We start from the raw sequence: 25,789 nt of genomic DNA, 5'->3' as shown, positions 1-25,789 counted from the left end.
TATATCAATAAATTTAATAGTTTATTTGTAAAATAAAATAAAAAAATATGAAAAAAAATATATATTTGACTGGAATTGACACATCAGCTGACGTCCTCCTCTCAATAAGAGAAGTCAGGCAAAGGAAAGCAAAAAGTGAGTGTACCGACCCAGATCCTCCGCTCTAGTACAAAAAACACACCCGTCCTCCTCCTCGTCTTCTTTCTTTCTTGTGGGTGCAAGTGGGCCCACATTTCGATGAGGGAAACCTAAGAATCCACACATTCCAAAGATCAGCGGTAACCTTACGTTTCTCTTCACGAACACATCCATCTCCTCGGCCTCTTATATATACTCATCTTCTTCTTGTTTTTGTTTGATCCGTGCGGCCCATTTGCGTCTTCTTCTACTTCTTCATCTGGGTAGCTTAGATTTTGGATGTTTGTGTTGATTCTATACTGGGACTCCTACCTATTTGGGATTGGTTTGGATTCTTTGTGATACGAGTAGCTCAAGTTTTGGATGTTCTTATTGATTCCTTATTGGGTTTTTGGTTGATTCTTTTCCTTCGCTCTTCTTCTTCTTCATCTGGGTGCCCCAAAGATTGAACTTTCTGATTGATTTATTGATTTTATGTGGTAATTCGGGACTGTTCTTATTTTCGCTCTTGTTCTTCATCTGGGTGCCTCCGATTTTTATTTATTTATTTTCTTTATCCTGATTCATTGCGGGCTTTTGGTTCTTAGGAAGGTTTGGTATCTGGGTCGGTGTTATTTGTGGGATTTGTGGTCTGTCAATGGGCGCTTTGGATGAGGAACACTTGGATGAGGAACTTGAGAATGGAGTGAAACTAGGTTGCATTGAGCTAGGATTTGAGGAAGAGCCAGAGACTGTAGCCATTAAGGATGCTGTGAAAGTTCTATTGCATGGTTTAGGGGAGGATATTAACAGAGAAGGTCTCCGGAAGACCCCTCTTCGGGTCGCCAAGGCCCTTCGAGAAGGAACCAGAGGTGGGTATTTTTTTTTTTTTTTGCCTAAGCTTTGTTTAACTGTCTCTATATTCATAACATAATATTTAGTTTTCTTTAGATTTTGGGTAGTTGGAAAGCTGGTGTTTACTAATCAAACATTCTCAACGGTCAACATCTTAATATTTTAATGTTAATAATTTAAACTTTGCATGTTGATACATTAATAATTGCTGTCTTTGTTTGTTAATGAAAAATATTGACTATTTTATAATCGGAGTCTATGCTTTTTCATGCTTTTGTTGCAGTCCTCAACGAATACAGACATGCCTTTTGATTTATGTTCCTAACGGCCATATTTTTCGTGAGTGAGTGCAAAAAATATGTTCCTTTTGTCCATATGTCCCTTGGTTTAGTGGTCCTTCACGAGCTGTCATCTATACAACTAAAATCAACTAAGCCGTAATCCCAATTAAAATGGAGTCAGCTCTAGAGATCCTCATCAACTAATCAGCGTGTCACATGTATTCTTTTCCTCATTCTATTTCTTTTTTAAAAAAAATTATTACTTAGATAGAAACTTGTACTTTTCTTTTCGCCAATCTATCCCATCCAAAGTTATACTCTTTGTTACCTCCCTATTTGACATACATTCACTAATTCTACCCAGCACATGAGCAAGTAATATCATTTTTGATATTTTTACTGTCCTTGTGCGTTCTTCTATGAATTTCAGTGGTGCACTGGTGCTACAAAGTGCTTTCTTGTTACTTCTTTTGTAAATGCCTGCCTAGAATGGTCGTGCTTTGTTTATTGGATGGGAAACCTATGATTTACATGGTAGTTGGTGGGTCACTTGCATAGGATCTAGTAGGTTGGGTAGCTTTTGCTATCTTTTCCATGCCTCTTCCACCTAGAAACGGTGATATGCTTGTATTTGTACTTCCTAGTAAACGGTGGTACCTTTCCTTAATAATCTTTTTGATGCTAACTGTTAAGGGATTGCTATAAAAATATATAAATAAATATAAAAAGGGATTTTGAAAGTTTTGGGGGCGCCCTGGACCACCCAAGACTTCTACTGGTTCCATTCCTGCTTGTTATGCAATTAAAGATGAATAGCAGGATTCTCAACTTATAAATCTGGTTCCATTCCTTCTCAACAACAATTGCAGAAGTTTCTTTAGGACCTCAGAAGTATTATATAATGCTAATTGCATGTGATATGGCATGGAAAAATGATGTTTTAATATTTTGAAAAGGGCTTAAGTCTCAGTTTTGTGGTTTAAATAGAATCTGTTAGTAGAGGTCTGAATGCATTTATCATGGTTATGCAAGTACTAAATTTTGGCGCACTTGCTTGACACACTCGTAAATTACAGGGATTTGAGCTCTAGAGGCTGCCCATCAAGGCATTTACTTTGAGCCTAGCAAAAGCATATCCTTATATCACTCATCTTCATAGTCTACTACTCTATTTGTCAAAGTTCTACAACTAAATTGTCTGGCAGTATGAGAATTTTGGGTCTCTTGAAGTGTTTTTGTCTCATTATATAAGTCTTAGACATCCAAGTTGTTTTCTCTTGTCTGTAGATTGCAAAGGTTGTAATTCTCAGGATACTACAATAAAACGTGTTTCTGAGCACAATAGTGTTCTATTCAGGATTTGGACGTACCAGATGTGTCTACTTTGCTATCAAGTAGGACCTTCTGGAACTAGGTTTTTCATTGAGTGAGTTTGGGGCTTAACCTTACCCTTTGTTCTACTATCTCCTTCCCTGATTTTAGTGGAAGGAGATAGTAGAAATGTTGTTTAGTAGATTGGATTATCATTGGAAAAGTGGGCATTGGGATCATGCCATCCTTCTTAAACTACAAAGTTGTCATTGTCAACTTGATGGTTAGTTTAAAAGCAAGGATCCCCGTTTGCCCAATATATAGATAGCTATAACATAAGAAAGTAAGTTCACTCAGTTCTTATTTCGGGCTAGATTGATTATATTTCTGAAAAACCTTTTCCTTCAAGACTCTCTTTGTAATCTATATAATTAAAGTTACATTGTTCCTTGAGATTCCATGTCTACCAAGTTAAAGTTTATATTGGATTCTGGTAATGTGTGAATATTGCTTCTACCTGATGCTAGCAATGTCACACAGAGAGAGAGAGAGAGAGAGAGAGAGAGAGAGAGCTTCATAATGTATGATAGCCCATCACCATTCCTTTTATGCCTGCTGCTGCATTATGCATTTGAGTCATATCCGTCTATTTGAATACATTTCTATTTTTTGTTTTTTCTTCTAGCTAGAAGATGCAACTTTTGTCATACATGCACAAAGTATAAGACTATAATTATGTAGAGAAGTGCTACACATCCCAAATTTTCTTCTCAAAAGCTAATTCACAAATGATGTGTCACCATCTCATGAGATTTATACACATTACTTGGGAAGAAATTTTGGGACGTGTAGCATTTCTCAATTATGTAATGTGACGGATCTATGTATAGGTATAACAAGAAGAATGCTAAGACATCCTTTTGGTATCTGTATTTCTTGAGAGTAATACTATTTAGTGTACTGTTATACAACTAACATTCAACTTGATGATATCGCAATGAAAATTAGCCTTTGGGTTAATACTTGTAAAAAAAAAAAATCAAGGGTTGATTTTTAATGTCACATAATCCCAATTGTATGATAGGCTAAATAGCATTACTCTTCCTAGAAGAGTTACAAATGTTTCTGGCTGGCTGCTTTCACTTAATAATATCGTAGAAATGTCCGATGAACTTCTTTATCTGACATCACTGTCCCTACTGGTTTTGCATGGGCATCCGAGTTTATTACCAATATTCATCATTTCTGTTCATTCTGATCATTTATGGGGCCACTGAAGGTTAATCAGTTCAATTTGTATAAAATTTCTTTTTCATAGCATAAAGGTTAATACCAGTTACATTTTAGAAAATAATTTTTAGTGAATAATTTTTTTAGATTGCTAAAAAATCTGTTTTAGGTTTGCAGTTGTAAGGGACTGAGGCTTTCAGGAAGCGTCATCCATTGTTTAATAGTGATTGCATATTGTTCAACTTTATTTTCTCGCGGATGAATGAAACCAAACTAATGTGCTATTTTCCTATCCTCTTCTAATATTTGGCTCTCTGGCATTGCTTAAACTCCTAGGTAGTAAGCAGGTTTCTGGTGATGAAAATGGTAATAGTAAGCTATTTTGCTGCAAATTTGAGACATGGATAAAATTTCTCTACGTAAAAAAGAAAGAACACAATATCAACATTGATGTCAGCTAAAATATCTTGTTGAACTAGTTATGAATCTGTGACTTGAATTACTTAAAACTACATCATTGTTACTATTTTTAGGTTATAGACAAACGGTGAAGGAAATTGTCCAAGGTGCTTTATTCCCTGAAGCTGGTCTGGATAATGGAGTTGGTCATGCTGGAGGTGCAGGTGGACTCGTGATTGTTCGAGATCTTGATCTTTTCTCATACTGTGAGTCATGCTTGCTTCCATTCCAGGTGAAGTGTCATGTAGGTTATGTGCCTTCAGGTCTACGAGTTGTAGGCTTAAGTAAGCTTTCCCGAGTAGCTGATGTATTTGCAAAACGACTCCAAGATCCACAGCGGCTGGCCAATGAAGTTTGTTCAGCTTTGCACCATGGTATCAAGCCGGCAGGTGTTGCTGTCATTCTCCAATGTTTGCACATCCATTTCCCTAACCTGGAATCTGCCTTTCTCGACTCAAATCACCAAGGATGGGTAAAGGTTCTGGTTTCTTCAGGTTCAGGGGTTTTTGAAAATGATAATGCTGAAATGTGGGGTGATTTTTTGAGTCTTCTAAAATTTAAAGGCATAAATGCGGAGACAGCCCGTAGAAGAGACTCAAGCAATCAATGTTGGTGCCCATCCCAATCTTCTTCAAGTGAGAAAACTTCCTCCAACAATAGAGCAGCCAATCCAGGAATGGTCACTGCGGTAACTTCAATTCTCAGGTCTCTGGGTGAGGACCCATTAAGGAAAGAGCTCTTAGCAACTCCTTGTCGCTTTGTGAAGTGGCTGATGAACTTCCAAAACAATAATTTGGAGATGAAGCTGAATGGCTTTGTTTGTGGTGGGATGGATCTTCTAAAACCTAATGGGGAAGTCACCCCGAGCGAAAAGCAGATCCATTCTGAGCTGAACTTGTCATTCTGGTCTCAATGTGAGCATCATTTACTTCCTTTTCATGGGGTTGTGCATGTAGGATACTTTTGTACCGAGGGACTCAATCCTATTGGAAAATCCCTGTTACACTCGATAGTACATTTTTATGGATGCAAGCTCCAAGTTCAGGAAAGACTCACCAGGCAGATTGCAGAGACTGTTTCATCACTGTTAGGTGGAGATGTGATAGTAGTTGTAGAGGCTAACCACACCTGTATGATCTCTAGAGGGATTGAGAAGATTGGAAGTAGCACGGCTACAATTGCCGTATTGGGTCGATTTTCAACTGACCCGGCTGCAAGGGCTATGTTTTTGCAGAGCATTCCAAACACTTAATACTACTGGAGGATGATGATTCTTTCCAATACAAACTCTAAATGTGTTTCTTGTCTCAGGTATAGATCCTCTAATTTCTTTGCCTTTCTTGGCAGTGGTGCAGCAGTCATGACAGGAATAAGTTTTGATGGATCTTCTCAAAGATGACTTGGAGACAATCTGTGTCTCACTCAAGTTTTGTGTTAGTTGGTGCAGAGAATTTGCATGATTTGTGAGAATCTTAGGATTTCAATTATTTTTTTCCCATATTAATGCTTGTAGCATAAACCCTTCAAAAGAAAATTTTCAAGGGTATGTCATTGTTTCCATGATTAATTTTTTATACTATTTCCAGCAAACACGATCGATTTACACCAGTTTGATAATTAAAGAAGAATTTTTTATATTAGTGTTCAGATTTCTCACTCTGTTACTGCTTTTTCTGCTGTACATCGAGTAATCAATATTTACTTTAGACCAAAAGCACATTGTTTTCTTACTCTGTTACTGCCCATGATGTTTGATGTTCCTGACCAAAAAACCGCACCCGTCCGGATGCTGAAATGCCATTCAACATTTTTCAGATTCAACTTATGGGCAGTTCTATTTACAAATAGAGTAATGTTATTCTTCATTCACATTTTACGCCATCTGACGCGATGACGCGATGTAAAAAAAATATTCCATATCATGCCAACAACCTGACCCACTAACATTTCTTGGCAGCTGTCTTCCATCCAATGTATGGACGCACCACCACAGAAACAAAATACAAACCCTACCCTGGTCAAGCTGTGCTTTTTTTGTCGTGGAAGAGCTCGAATTCAAATGCAGAAGATATTTAGCATTCTCAAAATGCATTGCTATCATTCTGCTTGGCGATTATCACCACAAATTCACAATCATCATTAGCTAGGACCTACTGATAGTAGGGGTGGGCAAGTTAACCACCTACACCGAACCGAAATTAATAGTAAAGTGTGTGAGTTGAAAATCTCTATGAATTTTTTATACCAACGTTGGTTCAGTTCGCTTAATTAGTATAAACTTTTTGTTGTCAATTAATTGAACCAAACCGAATACGCATAACCGGATCGAACCGCCAAATTTGACAATTGACACGGATTAAGGCTTTGAAGGATGGACTTTGTGGAGTGATGTTTTGTGGAAAGTATTTGGTAAGTTTTTTGCATCTTATATGCTTATTGTTTGCATCTTATGTTCAATAAGTTATTTTAGTCCCAAAAAGAAAATTTGAGCCCCCAAGATAACTAATTATTGACCCATTTAAAAATAGCATTGGTCCAATTAAAAAAGCTTACGGTTAACCGATTAACCTGCCGAGATTAACCGATTACCGAAATTAAATTAAAATTTCGAAATAATTTGTTATCGAAATGAAATTGGTGAATTAACCGATTTAAGCTGACAATTTCGGTTAACCGACCGAAAATGGCTATACCGAACTGAACCGATACCCACCCCTAACTGATACCATCATTAAGATCAATTTGCAAAAACTGAGTACTAGACAATATAGAATATATAAGAACCATAGACCAAACCATATACATAGATATACATATAGACACCCCAAGTATTCAATAACAATTCTTGTTTGTATATTCAGTGGCCTTCATGGCATCAAACTCTGAGATTCGGGCTACACATTCTAGCCCAACCACATGTGCCGAATTGCTTGCCAATCTATCTCAGGATGAGTAAAAGCTATGTGAGGTTTTGCATGAGGCTTTGCACGACGGACATGATGAATATGCACACGGTACACGTAAGCTACGATGATGGCGATTCCCAGGGATATTAATAGCAATATACATCCGCGCAGCAATGCTGTATGAACCTGCATATTCCTAACACAATCAGCATCTCTCCTGAAGCCAGCTGGACAAAATACAACATAATCTTTTTCGCATGCGAGTATTTGTATTGTGTATTCCATGATTCACAAGAAATAGTTTAATCCCTTCTGATGCAATTGGCCGATAAATCACCAGGTATTAACCAACAATGATAACAAAATTAAGCTGATGCTTATTGAGATTCTACTGAAAATCCAATGCACGAAAGGGAATATGTACTATTTCTTAATGCTAGAGAAGGAACTAATTTTGGAAGCTTGTTAAAAGCATAATGAAAGCAATTTCAGTCCCAAATCCATCCAGATGTTTGTTCCAGTCAATCTAATGAAAGCCACTGAAAATTCAGAATTCAGAGCACAATCTGTTCGAAAAAATTTAGGAGCTATAGAAAATGCCACAATTCTCGATCTGAATCAGCAAAAGCAAGAGTGACTGATTTTCTACACATGCCTCTACAGGTCACTGAAAATTTCTCAAATTTTAAAAAAAATAATTATAGCAATGTTATCTTCAGTTCTACACCATTCTAAAACCCCAGCTAACTGATAACTGATACCCTACTGTACCAAGACTCTTAGAGCATGTTTGGGATTGCGTTTGACAAATAGAGCTTTTAAGTCAAAAAGCTTCAAAATGAAGCTTTTGCCAAAAGTGCGTTTTAGCCTTTTTTTGGCTTTTTGAACCCTTAAAAACATTTTCAATTTTTTTTATCAAACGGGTACTTTTTTCTTCAAATTGACTTTTTGAGTGATAAACGCACTTTTAGGCTCCTCAAACGCACACCCAAACAGGCCCTTAGACACACACCCTCCTACACACAACACACAAAAATTATTAAAGATCTAGAAACTTTAATATACACTTTAGCACAACTAAGATGAACTAAACCTAAACTGCCATGCTGTCCCCTTGCTCCTACATTTAATAGCTTTAGCTTTAAGGATCTCCAATTTTTACTGGTGCATCAGCTTGGCAGGCTAACCCACAAAGCTTGCACCTGCCATTTACTTCAAAAGTAGTATCTACAACTTTTACATGTGCATCATTCAGGCAGGCTAACCCAAAAGTTTAAGTTTAGTTAAAATTCAACCATGCAACCTTTTCCAACATAAAGTTGGCTCGCCTCAGCTTGATTTGTTTTAACCCTGTACATATTAAACTACTGGACCATATAAGGACCCTTTGAATATCATGTCGGATGTCACAGAATGTATAACTTAGACCGATATATCAACACAGTAAGATCCATCGCAGAATTCAGGCAAGTATAAGGGAAGGCCAAAATCACTATATTTTTTTTTTCGATAAGTAATGTAGTATATATCGAAAAAAGCGCAAAGTGCCTCTAAGTACACAATAATGTATACAAATCAAAGTACACAATAATGTATACAAAGGAACCCAACCAAACACCCTAACAAACCAAAAAACCCAGAAAAACCCAGTCAAACCAAACACCCAACCAAAAAGGTATACAAGAGACCCAACCAAAATCACTATATTAATAGCATTCTTTGCTTATTCACCATCTAGTAATTAAGTTCTTCATGCTAAATGTAAGTTTCAACTCATAAAACATCGTTCTCCAATGACTTGCTTATTCACCTTTCTCGACGAAGCACTTCTAAATTGCAACACAACTTCAAAAACTCACTGATCAGTAACAAAATGGCAATCTAGAATGAGAGAGTTTTTACACTGCCAATACTGCCTACTACTTTAAGAACCAAGAGAAAGCAGAAGTCCGCCTGAAGTGTGCACATAAATTGAGTGGAAATACAATACATAGCGAGAAAAAAAAAAAAAAAATAGATAAGCTGTTGTTTTGTAAATATTTGAAATTTCGGAATTTTAATAAGTTGACTTAGGGTATAGAATGACTTGTAAACTGTAGTGTCATTGAAAACATACTGGAGTTCCATAAACTTATTGAATTAGGTGCTTATAACCACTATACCTTGATGTAATGATTGTGAGACTGCTAATATTCATAGCAGTGTCATACATCCCCAAGATGTAGAAGAACAATGAATTCAAGTCACATCATATATACTGCTCCTTGGAAGGTAAGAAAAAATTCAAAATACGCAAAAGAGAATTGAAACTCTTTAGATAAATACAGCAAGAAAGACCACACCTTGTTCATTATCCAGCTCTTACGAGGAAGATTTTTATCGGCGTGCTCAAGGGAAAAGCGTAACATGTCAATGATTGTCAACTCAGTTACTGGATCACAGCTTTCTGCAAGAAGAAAGGGAAATGATAAACCATAAATTTATTAATCAAAAACCTTATCTGAAAGCAGAAAAAAAAAAAAAAAAATGGGAGCTAGATAACTTAAACTGTCACCTGGAATGTCAAAAATCTGTTTTGCAGGTGGAATACCCAGCAGCTCTCCCAAATGGACACGGACCCGAGCACGGTCTGAAAGCGAAAGTAGGTCACCATGTGTAACAACAACAACAGGCTTGTCATCTGTAAGGAAAATTGGAGCATCCAGCCATTAGTACCCAACAATTATGCATAAAAACATGTTATATTTCATTTCCAACAATGATCACAGAAAGCACTGCACTGTTCACAAACTGGAACTGATCCATATTACGACTATTGAAAGACCAACACCCTAACCCAGACACTTTATTTGGGGCCAAAAATGTCTTCTTGATTGTTGTAGGGTCCATAGGACTGGTCTTAGGCTTCCAAAAAGGGTATATTTTTCCTTACCAGGTTATTGCTGCAGCAATCTTGGCCTATCATCGCCCTAAAACTCTACAGTATTACAGTTTCTGATAAAAAGGTACTCAGCCATAACTCCACCAAAGAACATTGTTGGGGGAAGCCTTGTTGAGTCACCTTGGACTCCAGACAATCACTTATTGAATGTGACTGCTGCAGATCGAAGGTTTGGTACACTTGAAAAAAGAGTGAAGAAGGCTGGTTCTGGTATTCAATTTGTCAGTACGAGACTATAAATGTTTTAGATTTTTTTTTTTTTTTTGCTAAAGCAAAAGATGTATTTAAGGATTTTACATGGATAAAGACAGTGTATGTTGAAGGTTGTTGGATAGCCACAACCCACAAGCCTTAGTTCCTACCAGTTGGGGTCAACTATGCAGGTAAAAAAAGAAAAATGAAGACAAAAGCAATTATAAAAAAAGATAAAAGGGCTCATCTGGAAGTATCATTAATTATCCATAAAACACATTTAGTCTAAGACCAGGATTGTTTAAATACTTTGCGAATTTGAAGTGTAAACATAATGTACATTGCCCCTCGCTGTTTCATGGAGGGAGATAGGAACAAAAAGTACTATCAAAAATCATTTGGACCACTTGACACTTGATAAAACTCCGGAAACAAGAAGTCCAAAGCAACCACTTTAACCAGTAGCCCAGAATCAGAACAAGTGTCTTTATTTCTCCCGAGGCATCCTTGCAAGTAACCTTAAAAACATGTCATAAAAAATTATAGAAACAGTTGTCCAATGCCTCAGTAGTGACTCAGGGCATTGGAAGCATCTTTTGAGATAATCTGCCAATGGCCAGGTTGCCCATAAAAGATGAGATCCTACTACTCCTTTATATTCTCAGCCTCTCAACTATGTGAATAAATTAAGGCTTGTCAAAGTGAGAAATTTCTTAAGACCAAGTTCATCTCTGATTTAGAATTTGGTAGCAGTAACAAGTAGTAAGCAAATCAACCAGTTTTGCCTTCAAATTTTTATTATCTTCTTACTACAAGGAAACAGGCCAAATTTCAAAACATCACATAATCAAGTGAAATTGGTGTTGAAGCCTCTAAAGGACCCAGGAGAATATTTCTTTAAGGGTAAAGCATATTTTCCCAACCTATGGTAAAGGTTGAGTTTGATTTGTCAACCTTTGGTTTTGAAAACTTTATCCTAAGATATGTTCTATTAGCATCTACTAAAATAAGGTAGAATATTAAACTAGCTCATTGTGCTTTGGGCTCTTATCAAATAGTTCCGTAAGTTTCCAATTTAAGCAAATAGCTCCCAACGTCTTGACTCATCAAGTAGTCCTTCCATCCATTTTTCTAAGAGAATACTTGTGAAATTCCAATCATACCTCCAAAGACAAAAATTGCCCAAAGCACATAAAAAAAATTAAAAAAAATAAATAAATAAATAAAAAGGAAGAAGAAGAAGTAAAAAATGAAAGTAGGAGGGGGAGGCAGGAGAGGTGACACACCCCCTTCACGAGGAGTACAGGCAAGGTCGACTGCCCATATGGCACCTCAGCCCACTGGATTGCATTTTTCTCTTATTTGCACTTATTTGCTTTTTTTCTACTTTTTTTTTTCTTTGGGGCATAATTGGAATTTCACAACATTCTGTTAAAAAAAATGGATGAAACGATCTACTTGGAGCTATTTGATAAAATTAAAAATTATGGAGCTATTTGATAAAAGCCTACATCATTGGGAGTTAATTTGATATTTTAAATACAATGGAGCAACCAATAGTTGCATAAAATATTAATAGGTAAGTGTCATTTTCCTAAAACAAAGGCGGGTAAGGTGCTATTTTTCTCAATCACATGTGGTAGCATGTCACTTTTTTGATGCACATGTATGCACATGCAATTTTTGAAGTCAGCTATCGTCGAGTACTAACAGAGTAGACTTCAGTTGAATAAAGTATCACCTTTTTTTTTTTTTTTAAGGTAAAGTGTCACTTTTTAGACCACACAGGTTGGGAAGCCCAACTCACTCTATACAACCGGTGAGAAAACGTGAAATTAACCCTTCTTTTGAACAAGAGAAATTGCAAATCAACTGAATTCAACAATACAATCTATTGGGTAAAAAAAACATTAAAACAAAGTGGAAATTAGCTCCTTGTGTAAAAACTGATTTAATTTTGCAGCACCTTATTTGAGCCTGCATCCCTCCAACAAGAGCTTTAGCAAGATTTTTGCTAGTTTTATAATTGTTGCTTGATGTTACTCTTATCTTTCAGTACCTGATATTTAAGTGTCTTTGTTTTCAGAGGAGATGTAAAATATAATTCCCTGCTTCTACTATATATGTTTCTTTTGGCAGTACTATAGTCACCCCGGCCCATAGTGTATTTTCTTTTTCCTCTTAGTACTAAATTTATTAATTTTTAAAACACAGAGGAAAAGACAAGCGACTGAGAAGTTATGAAATCCAAAGTCTTGCATGAAATCTAAAAGATGTTACCAGGAAAAAGGAAGTCAAGGATGTTCATGTCCTAATACCTTTGAATGACAAGTATGGGCAGCTAAATGCTTCAGCAATCGTCTGGATATACTTCATGTCTGAATCATCATTACTATCCATTGATTTCAAAACTGAAATCGCATTAACAACAAATATGACAAAACTGACCCTCCTGATCTCCCTCATCAGAAAACCATTCCAGCGGGCCTTGCATTTCATACTGATTCTTAAACTTGGACTATCAGAACCCCTGACAAGCAATTCAAAGAAGTGAGGTAATTCAATGACTGAAAAAAACACATAAACCCTGGAAGTAAGGATACAAGAACTTCAAAAGTCAGACCTGATAACAGCATCCCCATGACGAACACCTTTTGTCAGCCAACGCTTTAGTATTTCAGTGTTCTCAGATGAATCATTAGACAAACTGCGTGTGTCATAAAGACAAAATGACATTGAGCTTTTTGGAATCATATATTCCTGAAGGAAGTAGGTCCCATCTCCAACAGATGTATCTGGCACAAGAAGACACGCCAAGAGATTGAAACTATAGAAATAAGGTGTTGGAATATTAATTAAATGATTAAATTCACAATTTCCTATTAACTTAAGTTTTTGAAATAAGTGATAATTTAACATGGTATCAAAACAGAGATCCTGCCTTCGTAATTTACCTAAGATTTCAATTAAATAATATTTGGGTTTCACTTATTGAGAGAGGAGTTTAGATCCACATGTGAGGAGGAGTGTTAAAATGTTAATTAAATGATTAAAATCAACATTTCCTATCAACTTAAACTTTGGGGATAAATGGTGATTTAACACTAAGTTCATCCCCTTATTCAAAGAAAATATATAGACAGCATCCTTTCATGATTCAAATCTGAAACTCATATCAGATATGCTAAAGAATCATACATGATACTTGTGCTCTTTCCGATACAAACTTGTCTTCTTCAAACACCCTGGAGATTCTATTTACAAGACTGCTTTTTCCAGATCCTTTTGGACCAACTAATATGAGCGAGGTTGTCTTTGGAACATCATAATCAATCAATTGCAAGCCACCCACCTTCTCAATCCATGCTCCAGGGACATAGCTGTCAAGTTCATCTAGCAGGTCATTTCAGGCTAAACATAATATCAGTCTCTACTACGATGAACAGTAAAGTCCTTTAAGGACAGTTATAACATTTACAGCGTAATGACAGTTTTTAATGTTTAGTTTTATGGTTTATAGTAATGAAAACTGCACCTATCCATTAACTAGTTATAGTCCATAAATACTAGTAATTTTTCTCTATCCTCTCTAGTTTCTTTTACCACACAACCATACCGTGCAAAAACAGAAGTGCACCCTGTCTATTCTATTGAGACAAGAGTTACAAATGATTAATTAACTTTACTGTTGTTAATGTAAAAGTAGAAAAGACTTATAACGTTCACTCTTTCTTTATAAATAGAGTAATGATTAATTTATCTCTTCCTATCAGTTTAAACTTTAAGAATAACTGATAATTTAACATATTCTTTGTTTCTATTCGTCGCGCGCGCACAAGTGCGAGTGCATGTGCATTTGAACATAGGGGCATGCGCCCTACATCATGCGCCTAAGTAATTATAATTAACTTCTTACTCCAAAGAACAAGAAAATTCAAGGCTTAACCTCATATTCACAACATACCTCAAGACATTTATTTTTGTTCATCAAAATTTGTAAGAGAGTGTGATGTGACACTAAGTTTTAGATCATGACCACCATTAAAGAAAACTAAACAATTTCAAACATACTATTGAAAAAAATAAATTCAAGTAATGAAACCAGAAAAGTTTCCTTTGGAACTAAAGTATGGGTCAAACTTCTCACTTACATGCTTCATCTAACAACATATTATATTAGTACCTCAAGATTTTGCTCTTCGCCCCATTCAAATTCTCGCAACGAATCCGCAATTCATCATAACTCTGCAGGACTTCTCTATAAGCACTGTGTCTCCTCCTCCGATTGGCTTCAAAATCCAAAGCAGCTGAAGAAAACCGACTGCCCAATTCATCAAATTCCCCCAAGTCTTCTTTGGTGGTACTGTCTTCAACTTCATCCCTGAACCATTGAAAATCAGATTCAGACTTCCACCAACATAACACAATTTTCCAATAAACCCCTTTGGTTTATTAAGAAAGTGAGGTAAAAAAAAATAACAATCAAAGTTTAGAATTTAGTACTCAGAGATTAACTCCCAAAATGAACCTAAGGAAACCAAATGAGTTATATTCACAGTAAGTTTGTCAGCTTGTCTATAAACCGAAACAACAATCTACGATTCTGACTTCTGAGGATTCTATTTTATTTATTTTCTCCCCACACAAACAGAGGATTAGGAAAAAGAAAATGATCTCTTTCATCACATACCCGAGAAAAGTAGGTGTTTGGGGTGGCAGTTGTGGGAAGTCTTGCTCCTCCAGAGAGGACAAGTCCTCGTCTGCATAATCAGCAAATGGGGTTAGTTAAATTCCCACTATTGGCTTACAGAGTCAAACACCCTGTTTGGTTCCCGGGAAAACCCGAGCGAAAAAGCAACATTTTCAAGCGTTTCAAACTTTCCCCAGAAAACCAAACGCGAGAGAGAAAGAGAGAGAGAAGTGTACCAGTAGTGGAAGTGGGAGGGGTGATCGTATCACCACCCATGCTTGCTTGCTTGAGAGAGAGAGGAGAAATGGTGACAAAGGAATCTGATTTGAGTTCTGAGTTGTTTCTTGTCTGCTAAGACACCTGAGTTGAATTGAAGAGGTGGTTGACGAAGGTTAGTGATGTGCCAACTGAATGCCACGTGTGCTTCCATGCCATGCGGCGACATTGACTTTTTTGGACATGTTTAAGGTTTTATGGAGAGTAGTTATATATTGTGTTGTAAGAGTATTATGGAAAAGTCAAATGTTACTTTTATTTAAAATAGCTCTTCAAATGTTTAAAAAATTTCTCATATTGGATTAGCCACAAAAAAAAAAATGTAAAATAGATATTTGATTGGAAAAGCTAAATGTAGCAGCACTTTTCAAGGGAGCTATTTTATTTTTCATTGTTTCTTTAACTTGTTTTATCTTTTTCTCAAATTATTTCCTACTTTTTCTCTGCATATTCTCTTTTTCCCAATTTTTTTTTTCATTTTTCCTCTCACATGTTCTCTTCTTCCTAAAACTTTTCTTACTTTTAATAATATTTTAATAGAATAGATAGAAATATAGCTAATCGGATGTAGAGACATTTAAAAATAGCTTAACTAAGAGCATTCCCAATGGAAGAGCCATATTTTTATGTAAAATGACTCTTCAAAACTCACTTTTATCTAGTTTAACTAAGCCATTTTTAAGTGTCTCCACATCCGATTAGCTATATTTCTAAAAAAAAGGTGAAAAAAGATTTGGGAAAATGATAAAGCAAGAGAGAGAAACACTAAAAAATAAAATAGCTCCCTTAAAAAGTGCTGCTACATTTAACTTTTTTTTAGCTCTTCTAATCAAATATCTATTTTACATATATTTTTGGCTCATCCAATGTGGGAGGTTTTTTGAACATTTGAAGAGCTATTATAGATAAAAGTAACATTTGGCTCTTCCATTGGGAATGCTCTAAACTAAATAAAAGTGAGTTATGAGGAGCCATTTTACATAAAAATATGGTTCCTCCATTAGAGCATTCCCAATGGAAGAGCTATATTTTTATGTAAAATGACTCTTCAAAACTCACTTTTATTTAGTTTACCTAAGCCATTTTTAAGTGTCTACACATCCGATTAGCTATATTTCTAAAAAATAAGTGGGAAAAGATTTGGGAAAAAGATAAAGCAGGAGAGAGAAACACTAAAAAATAAAATGGCTCCCTTAAAAAGTGCTGCTACATTTAACTTTTTTTTTAGCTCTTCTAATTAAATATCTATTTTACATATATTTTTGGCTCATCCAATGTGAGAGGTTTTTTGAACATTTGAAGAGCTATTCTAGATAAAAGTAACATTTGGCTATTTCATTGGAAATGCTCTTAGGAATGCTCTAATGTCGCAACTTTTATTATTATTATTATTATTATTATTTTAATGTAAGGGTGCTACGAGTGGATCATGTGTTGATAAGGGAGAAAAGAATATCCAATCAAGATAATGGAATATTGCCCAAAGTTTTTTTTGAAAAAATGATTGGTTACTGATCAGAACAAAACTAATGGAATGCTGAGGATTTTTTTTTTTTTTTTTCCTAAAACAATAAGAAAAATCTGGTATCCAATACATACTTAAAAAAAAAAAAAAAGGGTGAGATAAAGGCTTCATTAAAAATGAAACTAAATTACAAGTGTGTGTTATTGTATTGACACTTGAATCTTGTACATTACCTCTAGTAGGTTGAGTTTGAGTAGGTCTAATAGTACATAATTTTTTTTTTTTTGTTTTTTTTTATCGATGCGGGAGAGGAGAAAAAGGGGAGTCTAATTGGACCCTCTATTTGATGTTAAGGCAATAGTGCACAATGTACAATGAGAAGGTTGCCTTGGATCGGTTTTCACCTGCCTTGAGGCACTAGATAAACAGTTGCCTACACCTTCAAAGGTGGCATTCATGGATGATCCTCTATGACAGAAACGTGAAACGTGGCCCTACACTTTATGTGCAACACTAAGAGCCTATTTGGATATACATATGCGTTTAACACTTAAAAAGTCCGTTTTTTTAAAAAAAAAACCATTTTAATTGAAAAATTGAAAGCACTTTTAAAAGTCCAAAAAACCTAAAAATGACTTAAACGTACTTTTAGCAAAAGCTAAAAAATTAACTTTTGCCGAAAAGCGTTTTTTGAGTTAAAAGCTCTATTTCTCAAACACAATTCCAAACATATCCTATATATGCACCAAATTGTCTTTCTGAGTCAATTAATTGCACAAAAAATACAGCGCAGCTTCAACTAGTAACAAGAACATCGAAGGGAAAGAAATATCTAAGCCACTGTCAGTTATAGATTTGGCTAAGGTGCTGTTTGTTTCAACAGTTTAGATTTAATTCCGCTATAAGACAGAAAAAATGTCAAATGAACAAAATGGTCTCTTTCTTTTGCTCTCTATTTCAAATTTACTTATGATCGTCATCCTTACATTTGATCAAATGACACCATAAGACAAATCAAAAAAATCGTTAAAAGAGTGAACAGGCCTTGGAACCCTATGGTACTCGTTTGTATTTGATTTCTAAGATCTAAGCTAACAAAACTCCCATCGTGGCATTTCCAATTAACATATTCTCCTATCCTGTGCACTTGGGTAAGGTTTCCTCCATACAAACCTGAATGCAATTCTCATAAATAAGCACAAATCCACACAGAGGGTCCTGAAAATATGCCACAGAAAATTATTAGTGACGAACTGATGTCAGTATAAGAATAGCCAAGACACCATTACCAAATGCAATAGAAATCGGTGCAATCTATACCTTAAATGAACCCATATGGGAAGAAAATAAAAAAACAAAACAAAACAGCAACAAACTGATAGGCTCAGGACCCAGATGCTGGAATACCTCCTTGGTAAGCACATTGGTGTAACAGCTTCACTAGGGAATGATATAGGGGTAAGTTCTATACATCTATTGATTAATAGGGAACGACATATGGCAGAGCATAAACATCAGCAGACTCTATCTGCAAGGCTTTCGCCCACACGTGTTGTGTCCCTTCAACCTGAGGAGAACCTGCCTTGGATTCCTTTGACAGCAGACAATTGCTGCTAAACAGCCATTCTTGGTCGTCAATATCAGACAAATCCTCCACTTTTGGTATAGAAAGTATCTGAATCAGGTATTTGGAATCGGGATGTGGCGGTTTTGAAAAAGCTTCGCCATTATCATTAACTTGTAAAGTAGTAGGGGAAGGCCTTGCATTCGGTCTTTGAAGCCTTACCAAAGGTGGTTTTGCAGATGCTTCACCATTTTCATTGACCTGTACGGTAGTAGATGAAGACCTTATTGAGCCTGCATTGGGTCTTTGAGGCTCCACCAAACCATTAGGCCTATGCTCCTTAATGCCCACTATACCATTACTGGCAGCCCCCTGTCTCCCAGAAGTTGACGGAATATCAGTTTGGCAAGGTTCCAATTTCCTTCCATTTTCCATGACTCGTTCAGAGGATGAAACAGGTCTCAGCAACTTATGGGGTCGAATTCCATTGTCTGTGAGAAACTTAAAAGAGTAAGAAGCTAAAATCTACAACCAAAAGAATTTATCTCCCAGAAAAGGAACAACCAAAAAACAAGTACTTGACAACATCATCTGACCAGCAGCCCGAAAAGCAAACATAGTAACTGGAGATCAAGTTTAGCTAAAAAGTCTTTTTAGCTTTAGAGATATACAACAATAGTAGGCCACAAAAAATGGGTTCTTACTGGACGAACTAAGTAGTATAAAGCCTCTATTACCATCCATGGGGACAAACAAAATAAAATTTGTGGTTCCAATCACCAGACAAAATAGAAGTCCTGCAGTGTGATTATTGTACAATATAGGAAGGACTCACCAAGTAGAGGTCCATTTTTGTGAAGCTCCTTACGTTTTCCAAGATTTCCCTCACCAAAAGTACTGTTATTGATCGTCTCTGAAAGGTAAAATTGCTTAGCATTGCTAGAGTCAAGGGACTCCTTGCCGTTTTCTTGCAATCTAGGCTGCTGTTTACTATGTTCACTTATCTCCTTTGCTTTCTTCTCCTTTTTCTTTTCTTTAGCTTCATCTTTAACCTTTGATTTGCTTTTCTTTTCTCGATCATTATCCTTAGGTTTATCACCCTTACCATTACTATCCTTGTGCTTGTTCTTCTCTTTCCCATCCTTTGGCTTCTCAACATTTTTCTCCACTGGCAAAGCAAGTCCAACTCTTCTGTGATCCATAACAGAGAAGTTTCCACCAATGGCACTCTCCAAACTTCTCGTATTTCTTTGTCCATTGATCTGCCTACTATCGTCTTTTGCTTCCTTAATTTTCCTTTGTTCTCCAGAATGATTGGCAAGATTGCTCTCCACCACCCTACCCAGAAACTCAGATCCTCTTTGACCAGTAACAGTAATCTTCTGAACCATTTGGCTTGTAGTAGCACTTTCTTCATCCCTGATTCTCCTGGCCAACTCCTGCACATATTTAGCATCCTTAACCTCAACATTCTGAAGATTGTTTGGAACAAGCTTCTCTCCTTTATAGCTATCCGGCTGCCCTGCAACTCTCTTCTCATCCGAGGTCCCCTTTTTTTCTTTATCCCTATCCCTGTCCTTGTCTTTGTGCTTTTCCTTTCGGTCTTTCTTGTCACTATGTTTTTCCTTACTTCTCTCTTTGTCCTTCTTTTCTTTACCTTCTCTCTTTTCTTTGCCCTTCTTATCCTTTTTATTCCTTTTCTCCTTCTGCTTCTCCTGAAACAGAATTACAATTAGAGACCCAAAAAAAGTCACAACGCCACACAAGCTAGCACTGCGAAAGCAAAATGAGAAATTGATACAAAACACATAAAAAGAGCCATGAGGATTATATGCAAAGGGTAGCTGCAACTATGTCATATTTTAGTGTCATATTTTTTTTTTCTGCATAACCAGTCCCAAGGCCGAGGCCAAGGCCAAATAAAGGAGGAGGGTTGCGGCAAGTTGACAATCAATGTAAAATTTTTGTCGCATATCAACAGGGATCTTATTGACATGGTTATGCAGTACCAATAAATTTCCAATTCCAATGACCAGATATGGTTTTGTCAATTACAAAACAAATTGCCTTTGGTCACTTTGCTCATAAAAGACACTTCATCTGCCCCTTAACGAATTCCCTTTCTCTACTTGATTGGGTCATTTTGCTCATAAAAGACACTTTATCTGTCCCTTAACGAATTCCCTTTTTCTACTTGGTTTTCTTTTATTGAAGAAAGAAGAATAAAAAGCCTATCAAGTTGGGCAAATTTGGCCTCTCTAACGTTTTCTTAAGAACAAACCATAAAACACTCGAACAAGTGCCATCATTCAATCAATCAACCTATGATCTATAATGGAAGAGAATGCTATCGACTGAGATCCAGACCTATGTATAATTGAGATCATTTCTGGACCTTTAGAGTCCACTAACAACTAGAGAGCAATGTTCTGCAGGTTGTTATAAATTTAAGAAAACATCATACAGTGAACAAAACTTAGGAGAATGCTCAGTACAAACGTGTTTTCCCACAAAGGCTTCAAATCACAATCACCCTCAATACATAAGCTTTTTATCAGGAAAGCTTTTGCTAATACTGCTCTTTTTTTTCTTTTTCTTTTTCTTGTTAATTCTACTAAGTAAGACTCCTAGAATGCTGAAGGTCATCAGGTTCAAAGCTTTCCTATCTTGTCCTTCTCCTCCTCCTTAAGCAAGTCATGTAAAGACAATTACAGAATGAAAGTTCCTACAAATTCTTTTCTTTTCCGAGTACACAACACCAGTATAATTGGTTTTTCTAAATGGGATATTTTAAACGCCTTATGACAACTAGAATATAGATTGGTCTGCTTTTCATCATACAAATATCATAATAAATCAATATAACACTGTATTTTTAAAACTTTGGAACTCGATCAAAACAAGGGACTTTATATTGCATAGTTGGAAGTACATACATCAAGTTTGACATTATAACAAATTCCAGAAATAAAACAGATAGATCCGTATTTTAGGTTACCAAATATTGTATCATATATGGAAACTATTATTAACTCTTCAATAGATCATCCATTGTGTAGTAAAATCAAATTAAAACCTCTCACTGACCGCCTAAAGGATGGCTAGTAAATTATGCACAAACCTCATTTGGTTCCAATCATATCATGTTTGTCTTGGTAATGGTTATGTGCTCTTGCAGGCTATGACTTTCTGACATTAATGATCTCCCAGAATTTCCTCAACACGTCTATGCCAAACCCATGAAGACATTACCAGCTTGCAATAAAGGAACATGTAGTAGTGTTAAGTTTATCATGAGCCAGTATCAAATGCGATTCAAGTGTCTCTTAATTGCATTACATGTACTTGAGCCTCTATGCTGTGTGCAGGAGTGTGAAGGTGTCAAATTCAACAAAGTTGCTACTCTTCCAAAATCCTAGGGCTTGAACAAATGGTTTTTCTAATTAGGTTTGAAAGTAATCAACTATTTTGAAGCATACACTCAACATTGATCAAATCAATAATGAAACCTAAGGAACCCCCTTTTTTTCTTGGCTTTTTTTGATGGGACATAACCTAGGTAAAGTAAACATACATTTTCCTTGTCCTTCTCTGGACAAACCTACTTGATGAGTGTCTAACAATATGCGTGCTGCACCTGCACACATAAACCGCAGCAATGCCTGTGTTCCTATTTAGAAAAGCACTTCAAACATATAATGCAGTCCAAGAAGAAGGAATAAACATTAGAGAAGTAATTAGTCGAGCAATAAAATAAAAATGGTACAATCAAGGCCAGCTTATCTGAAACGCTAGGGTTTCCAAAATCTTATGGAAAAAATTGGTCACAGAAAAATGATCTCAATGCCAACGCAAAACTAAAGAGGATGGATATCTTTGTAAATCTTAAAGTCATTGTAGATCACCTGGTACTTTATGCTTCACTGAGCAGGATTGTTATTCCTAAATTAGTCTGCTTCCACATTGTTCGAGTGTCCCTAATAAGGTTTCTTCTGTCTTGGAGAAAAGTTTCAGGTCCATAATTCCCCCAAAAACTTCCTCCACTATACTCATAGAAATTCCATTTTTCTTGTGTCAAAGTTCAAAACCATAGCAGGCTTTTAAGAGTATAAATTTTAAGCAATTGATACAACTATACAGTTCAATACAGAAGCCAGATATGCAAGAGTCAGTGAGCAATGAACCTAACTCAAGCTAACAACGGCAGTTTTAATAAATAAATAAATAATTATATATAAACCTTTTTTAGTAGGTCTGCATCATCAATTCTAGCTCTCTTCTCATATCCTGGGGGAGGAAATGGAAAGCAGCGAGACATTGCACGTGATCCTTGATATAGAGAAGTGGGATCCTTTCACCGGCAAAAATGCTTCTCCCAGTTTCAAGTGCTGTTGTTCCAACAAAGGAACAAACAAGAAACTATGTTCCCGTCCATGCACCATGTCCCTGTACTCATTTGCGGGTCAAAAAAACCACCCCCATGGCTATAACCTTCCAAAATCACCGCTTCAGACAAATATCTGATACCCAATATCCAAAATCTGCTCCAATAACAACACAACTTCACGAACTCCACAAAACAATCAAAACTCAAGACGAAAAAACAAGAGTAGCCACAAGGCTCAATGCTCAATTCAACCGTAATAAACACTGAATTAGCTCGAATTTATGTAGCCAGACAAATATATTCGATCAAGATATGTCCACCTGAACGGTTTGTCGACAAATTTAGCGATTCGCAAGCAATCTGACCCTCTGTTTTTCCCACAAGGCCAATAGAGAATGATCACCTGCTCATCAGCAAAAGCCAGTATCAGGAGCATTTCCTCACTATAAAGATCGATAACCTATATACAACAAATGCAACACACACCACAACCTTGAGAGAGATGAATTTTCAGTGCCTCAAAACCATTAAGTATATTACTCAGAGCTCCTCTTTGTTCTTAATAAGAAGCTTTCCCCAAAATCCAATCTTGCAGATTCAATGCGAAAACTCAGAACAAAAGCTACTGAACCCACAATTCCCACTTCCAAGAACAATTGAAATCTAGCTGTACAATCCAAATCCCAGTTTCTTATATATACAGACTCTAGTCCTCTGCTTATAACCCTAATATTATACAAATCAGAATTAGGGTTTCTCCCAGTGGCGATCTGACCAAACCCTAGAAAAACTACCACCAAAGAATGTCAAGAACCCACTTTTTTCTTTTTAAAAAAAAACTAATTTCAATATCCCAAACCCAAATATACAAAGAAATTAAACCCCAAAAAAACCCATTAATTTAAAACAAATTTTTGCAAATATAAGCTCAAGAGCTTTCTTTAGAGGGTGGAAAAAGAAGGAAAATTTAAAGGAAAAAGAGAGAAAACAGAAAGGAGAATTTGTGGGTTTCTTTTACAAAATTGATGGGTACAACGTGGGCATTGTCCAAGGAGAATGACAAGCAAATCTTTATTTCAAACAAAAGAAAAAAAAAAAGCGAGATTCAATCGAAGTGTCTGTCTCTATCTGTGCCTGTCTACCTCTCTTGAGTCTGTGCCTCAATATGGTTTCTGAGTGTAACTTATTTCAGATCTTCAATGGTTATTGGGTATGGGTGAGGAGGCTCTCTCTCTCTCTTCTGTCTTGGTTGTTCTCAGTCTCTCAAACATAAGACCCCCCCAAACAGGGAAGAGAAGAATATAAAGCTTCGTCAAGGGTATTTATATGTGAGAGAGAGAGAGGGAGAGAGAGAGAAGAGCGTGTTACATGATTAACATAGTAAAAGAGAAGAATCCAGACAGCAGGGAGTGAATGACAGACGATTCGAGGGAACAATGTGGGGGCAAGGATTTACTTCCTTTTACCCCTTTTGCTATGCTCCCGGCCGCTATTTGTGTTTGCGTGTCAAGTTTTGGATGGGTTAAGAAATGAGTATAAGTTTATATAACTTAATCTTAATTCAATTCGGTTCATTTAATTAAAGTGGAAACTTCACTAAAATTTTCCGAATTTTTATCCATTTTGAAATACCCCATAAACTTTAAAATCTCTCAATTTAGTCTTCTGAACTTTCAATTGCTTTCAATTTGAGCCCCTTCGTCAGATTTTAAACGTCATATGACGTTTATAACCCTGACTTTTGTATAAAATTTCAACTTTCAAAATGTTTTTTTATTTAAAAAAAAAAAACAAAAATCAGGGATATTTTGGCCTTTTTCTTGAATTTTTAATTGTTAAAATTAACGGAATGGTTCAAATTGAGAGCAATTGAAAGTTCAGTGGACTAAATTGAGGAATTTTGAAGTTTATGGGGTATTTCAAAATAGGTAGAAGTTCGGGGGTCTTCAGTGAAGTTTTTCCTTAATTAAATGGATCAAATTCTTCAATCTTAACCTTTTAATTTTATATTAAATTTATGTCGAGTTAGCAGATTATGTCAAAAATTGTTGGCCATTATATTAAGTATTGGATTCGAGTAATGTCGAGAAATGGATATAAGACTGACTATATGAGTAAATCTTAACATAACCTATTTAATTAGACAGGTTAGACTCATTAACTATAACATTTTACTTTCATGTTGAGTTCGTTTCAGGTTTGTGAGTTGTGTTAAAAATTTTCTCCCTACCAAATGTTAGAATATATTCTTAGATATGATTTTATGAGATATAATTTTTAGCACTGTCAACCGCAATGAAATGGAAAAATTAAAGTCAAGCTTCCAAAATCTTCTGCCTTTAGTTTGAGGAGGAAGGTTTGAATATATTTTTGGATATGATTTTATGAGATGTAATTTTCACCATTCATTATAATCAAATTAATTCAGATTTGAAAACATTTAAATTTGATTTAATTTGATCTCCAATACCTTTTTGTATTCTCTCCACATCTCTATTAATATGGACCTTTTGTATTATAAATTCATCAATTGAATAAGAGCACAATGAATCCATTACGGCTTTATACTGTGCACGTAGGCTATAGACTGAACCGTGTAAAATCACTTGTCTCTATTTTATTTTTATTTCCGCTATTCTCTTTATTTTCTATTTGTTTATATTTCTTTCAATAGCTAGCATTCAAGTCCCATTGAGCAAATTTCCACACTATTTTAATTAGAATAATTACTAATATTTTAATTTTACCTACTTATTTTCAAAATTTATTATCTATTTTAACTATTCATTTTCACTATTTTATCTAAATATTTTTATTTATTCTTTTTCCAACAATCAGATTTTTAAAAATTTGTCATATTTTTTGAAGAAAAGATTAACCAAGTCTTCCAACATTATCTATTTTTTGGACAAAGTATTATTCATGGGGTTGAATACAGAGAAAAAGAGACCATCTTATTGAAAACTTCCTAAAAAATACTTTGGGAGGATATACCAATTATTAAGCAAAATACTCGAGAAAAAGCTTTTATTGGCCTTGCAAATGATTACGCATGTGTACCTGCGACGTTGAATAGTACGGCGATGTGATGTTGATTCTTCCTCTTCCATAACAC

General features: G+C 35.8%; 3 protein-coding genes across 8 annotated transcripts; 1 reads left to right on the top strand and 2 right to left on the bottom strand.

Moving 5' to 3' along the window:
* The first annotated feature begins 154 nt into the window (after positions 1 to 154).
* Positions 155 to 5,891, top strand: LOC132183164 (GTP cyclohydrolase I). Its single transcript, XM_088513774.1, is given in 3 exon segments — positions 155 to 989; positions 4,328 to 5,502; positions 5,504 to 5,891. Coding segments are annotated over 3 exon segments (1,407 nt in total). The 5' UTR covers positions 155 to 775; the 3' UTR covers positions 5,522 to 5,891.
* Positions 5,892 to 7,012: 1,121 nt separating this feature from the next.
* On the bottom strand, positions 7,013 to 15,330 carry LOC132168168 (P-loop containing nucleoside triphosphate hydrolases superfamily protein). Of its 3 annotated transcripts, XM_059579278.2 has the most exons (10): positions 15,219 to 15,330; positions 14,983 to 15,052; positions 14,476 to 14,673; positions 13,491 to 13,672; positions 12,916 to 13,087; positions 12,611 to 12,822; positions 9,714 to 9,839; positions 9,502 to 9,605; positions 9,322 to 9,342; positions 7,013 to 7,345 (listed from the first exon to the last, which is right to left on the bottom strand). In XM_059579278.2, the coding sequence occupies exons 1-10, from the start codon at positions 15,256 to 15,258 to the stop codon at positions 7,157 to 7,159; spliced, it is 1,314 nt and encodes a 437-aa protein (XP_059435261.2). In that variant the 5' UTR covers positions 15,259 to 15,330; the 3' UTR covers positions 7,013 to 7,156. The 3 variants fall into 3 exon arrangements, with proteins under 3 accessions (XP_059435261.2, XP_059435262.2, XP_059435263.2); XM_059579279.2 differs by lacking the exon at positions 9,322 to 9,342; XM_059579280.2 differs by lacking the exon at positions 7,013 to 7,345 and having other exon boundaries at positions 9,328 to 9,416.
* Positions 15,331 to 17,646: 2,316 nt separating this feature from the next.
* LOC132192033 (myb-like protein X) lies at positions 17,647 to 24,088 on the bottom strand. Of its 4 annotated transcripts, none has more exons than XM_059607229.2 (5): positions 22,995 to 24,088; positions 22,528 to 22,828; positions 19,123 to 20,002; positions 18,044 to 18,778; positions 17,647 to 17,941 (listed from the first exon to the last, which is right to left on the bottom strand). In XM_059607229.2, exons 2-4 carry the CDS (start codon positions 22,603 to 22,605, stop codon positions 18,204 to 18,206), a joined length of 1,533 nt encoding a protein of 510 aa, XP_059463212.2. In that variant the 5' UTR covers positions 22,606 to 22,828; positions 22,995 to 24,088; the 3' UTR covers positions 17,647 to 17,941; positions 18,044 to 18,203. The 4 variants fall into 4 exon arrangements, with proteins under 4 accessions (XP_059463212.2, XP_059463204.2, XP_059463220.2 ...); XM_059607221.2 differs by having other exon boundaries at positions 22,528 to 23,077; positions 23,167 to 24,088; XM_059607237.2 differs by having other exon boundaries at positions 18,131 to 18,778; positions 22,528 to 24,088.
* Between the last annotated feature and the right edge of the window lie 1,701 nt (positions 24,089 to 25,789).

The sequence above is a fragment of the Corylus avellana genome, chromosome 2 (genome assembly GCF_965113065.1).
Source record: "Corylus avellana chromosome 2, dhCorAvel1.hap1.2, whole genome shotgun sequence".
Classification (NCBI taxonomy): domain Eukaryota; kingdom Viridiplantae; phylum Streptophyta; class Magnoliopsida; order Fagales; family Betulaceae; genus Corylus; species Corylus avellana.
This window is presented reverse-complemented; position numbering and strand designations above follow the sequence as displayed.

Coding starts and splice junctions, on each gene's coding strand:
- LOC132192033 (XM_059607237.2), bottom strand. CDS start 22,605: ATGTCTCGCTGCTTTCCATTTCCTCCCCCAGGATATGAGAAGAGAGCT. Junction 20,003..22,527: donor ATGCAGACCTACTAAAAAAG/GTTTATATATAA, acceptor ATTCTGTTTCAG/GAGAAGCAGAAGGAGAAAAG. Junction 18,779..19,122: donor CAAAAATGGACCTCTACTTG/GTGAGTCCTTCC, acceptor AGTTTCTCACAG/ACAATGGAATTCGACCCCAT.
- LOC132168168 (XM_059579278.2), bottom strand. CDS start 15,258: ATGGGTGGTGATACGATCACCCCTCCCACTTCCACTACTG. Junction 15,053..15,218: donor CCCTCCCACTTCCACTACTG/GTACACTTCTCT, acceptor CTGATTATGCAG/ACGAGGACTTGTCCTCTCTG. Junction 9,343..9,501: donor AGAGCTGGATAATGAACAAG/GTGTGGTCTTTC, acceptor GAATATTAGCAG/TCTCACAATCATTACATCAA.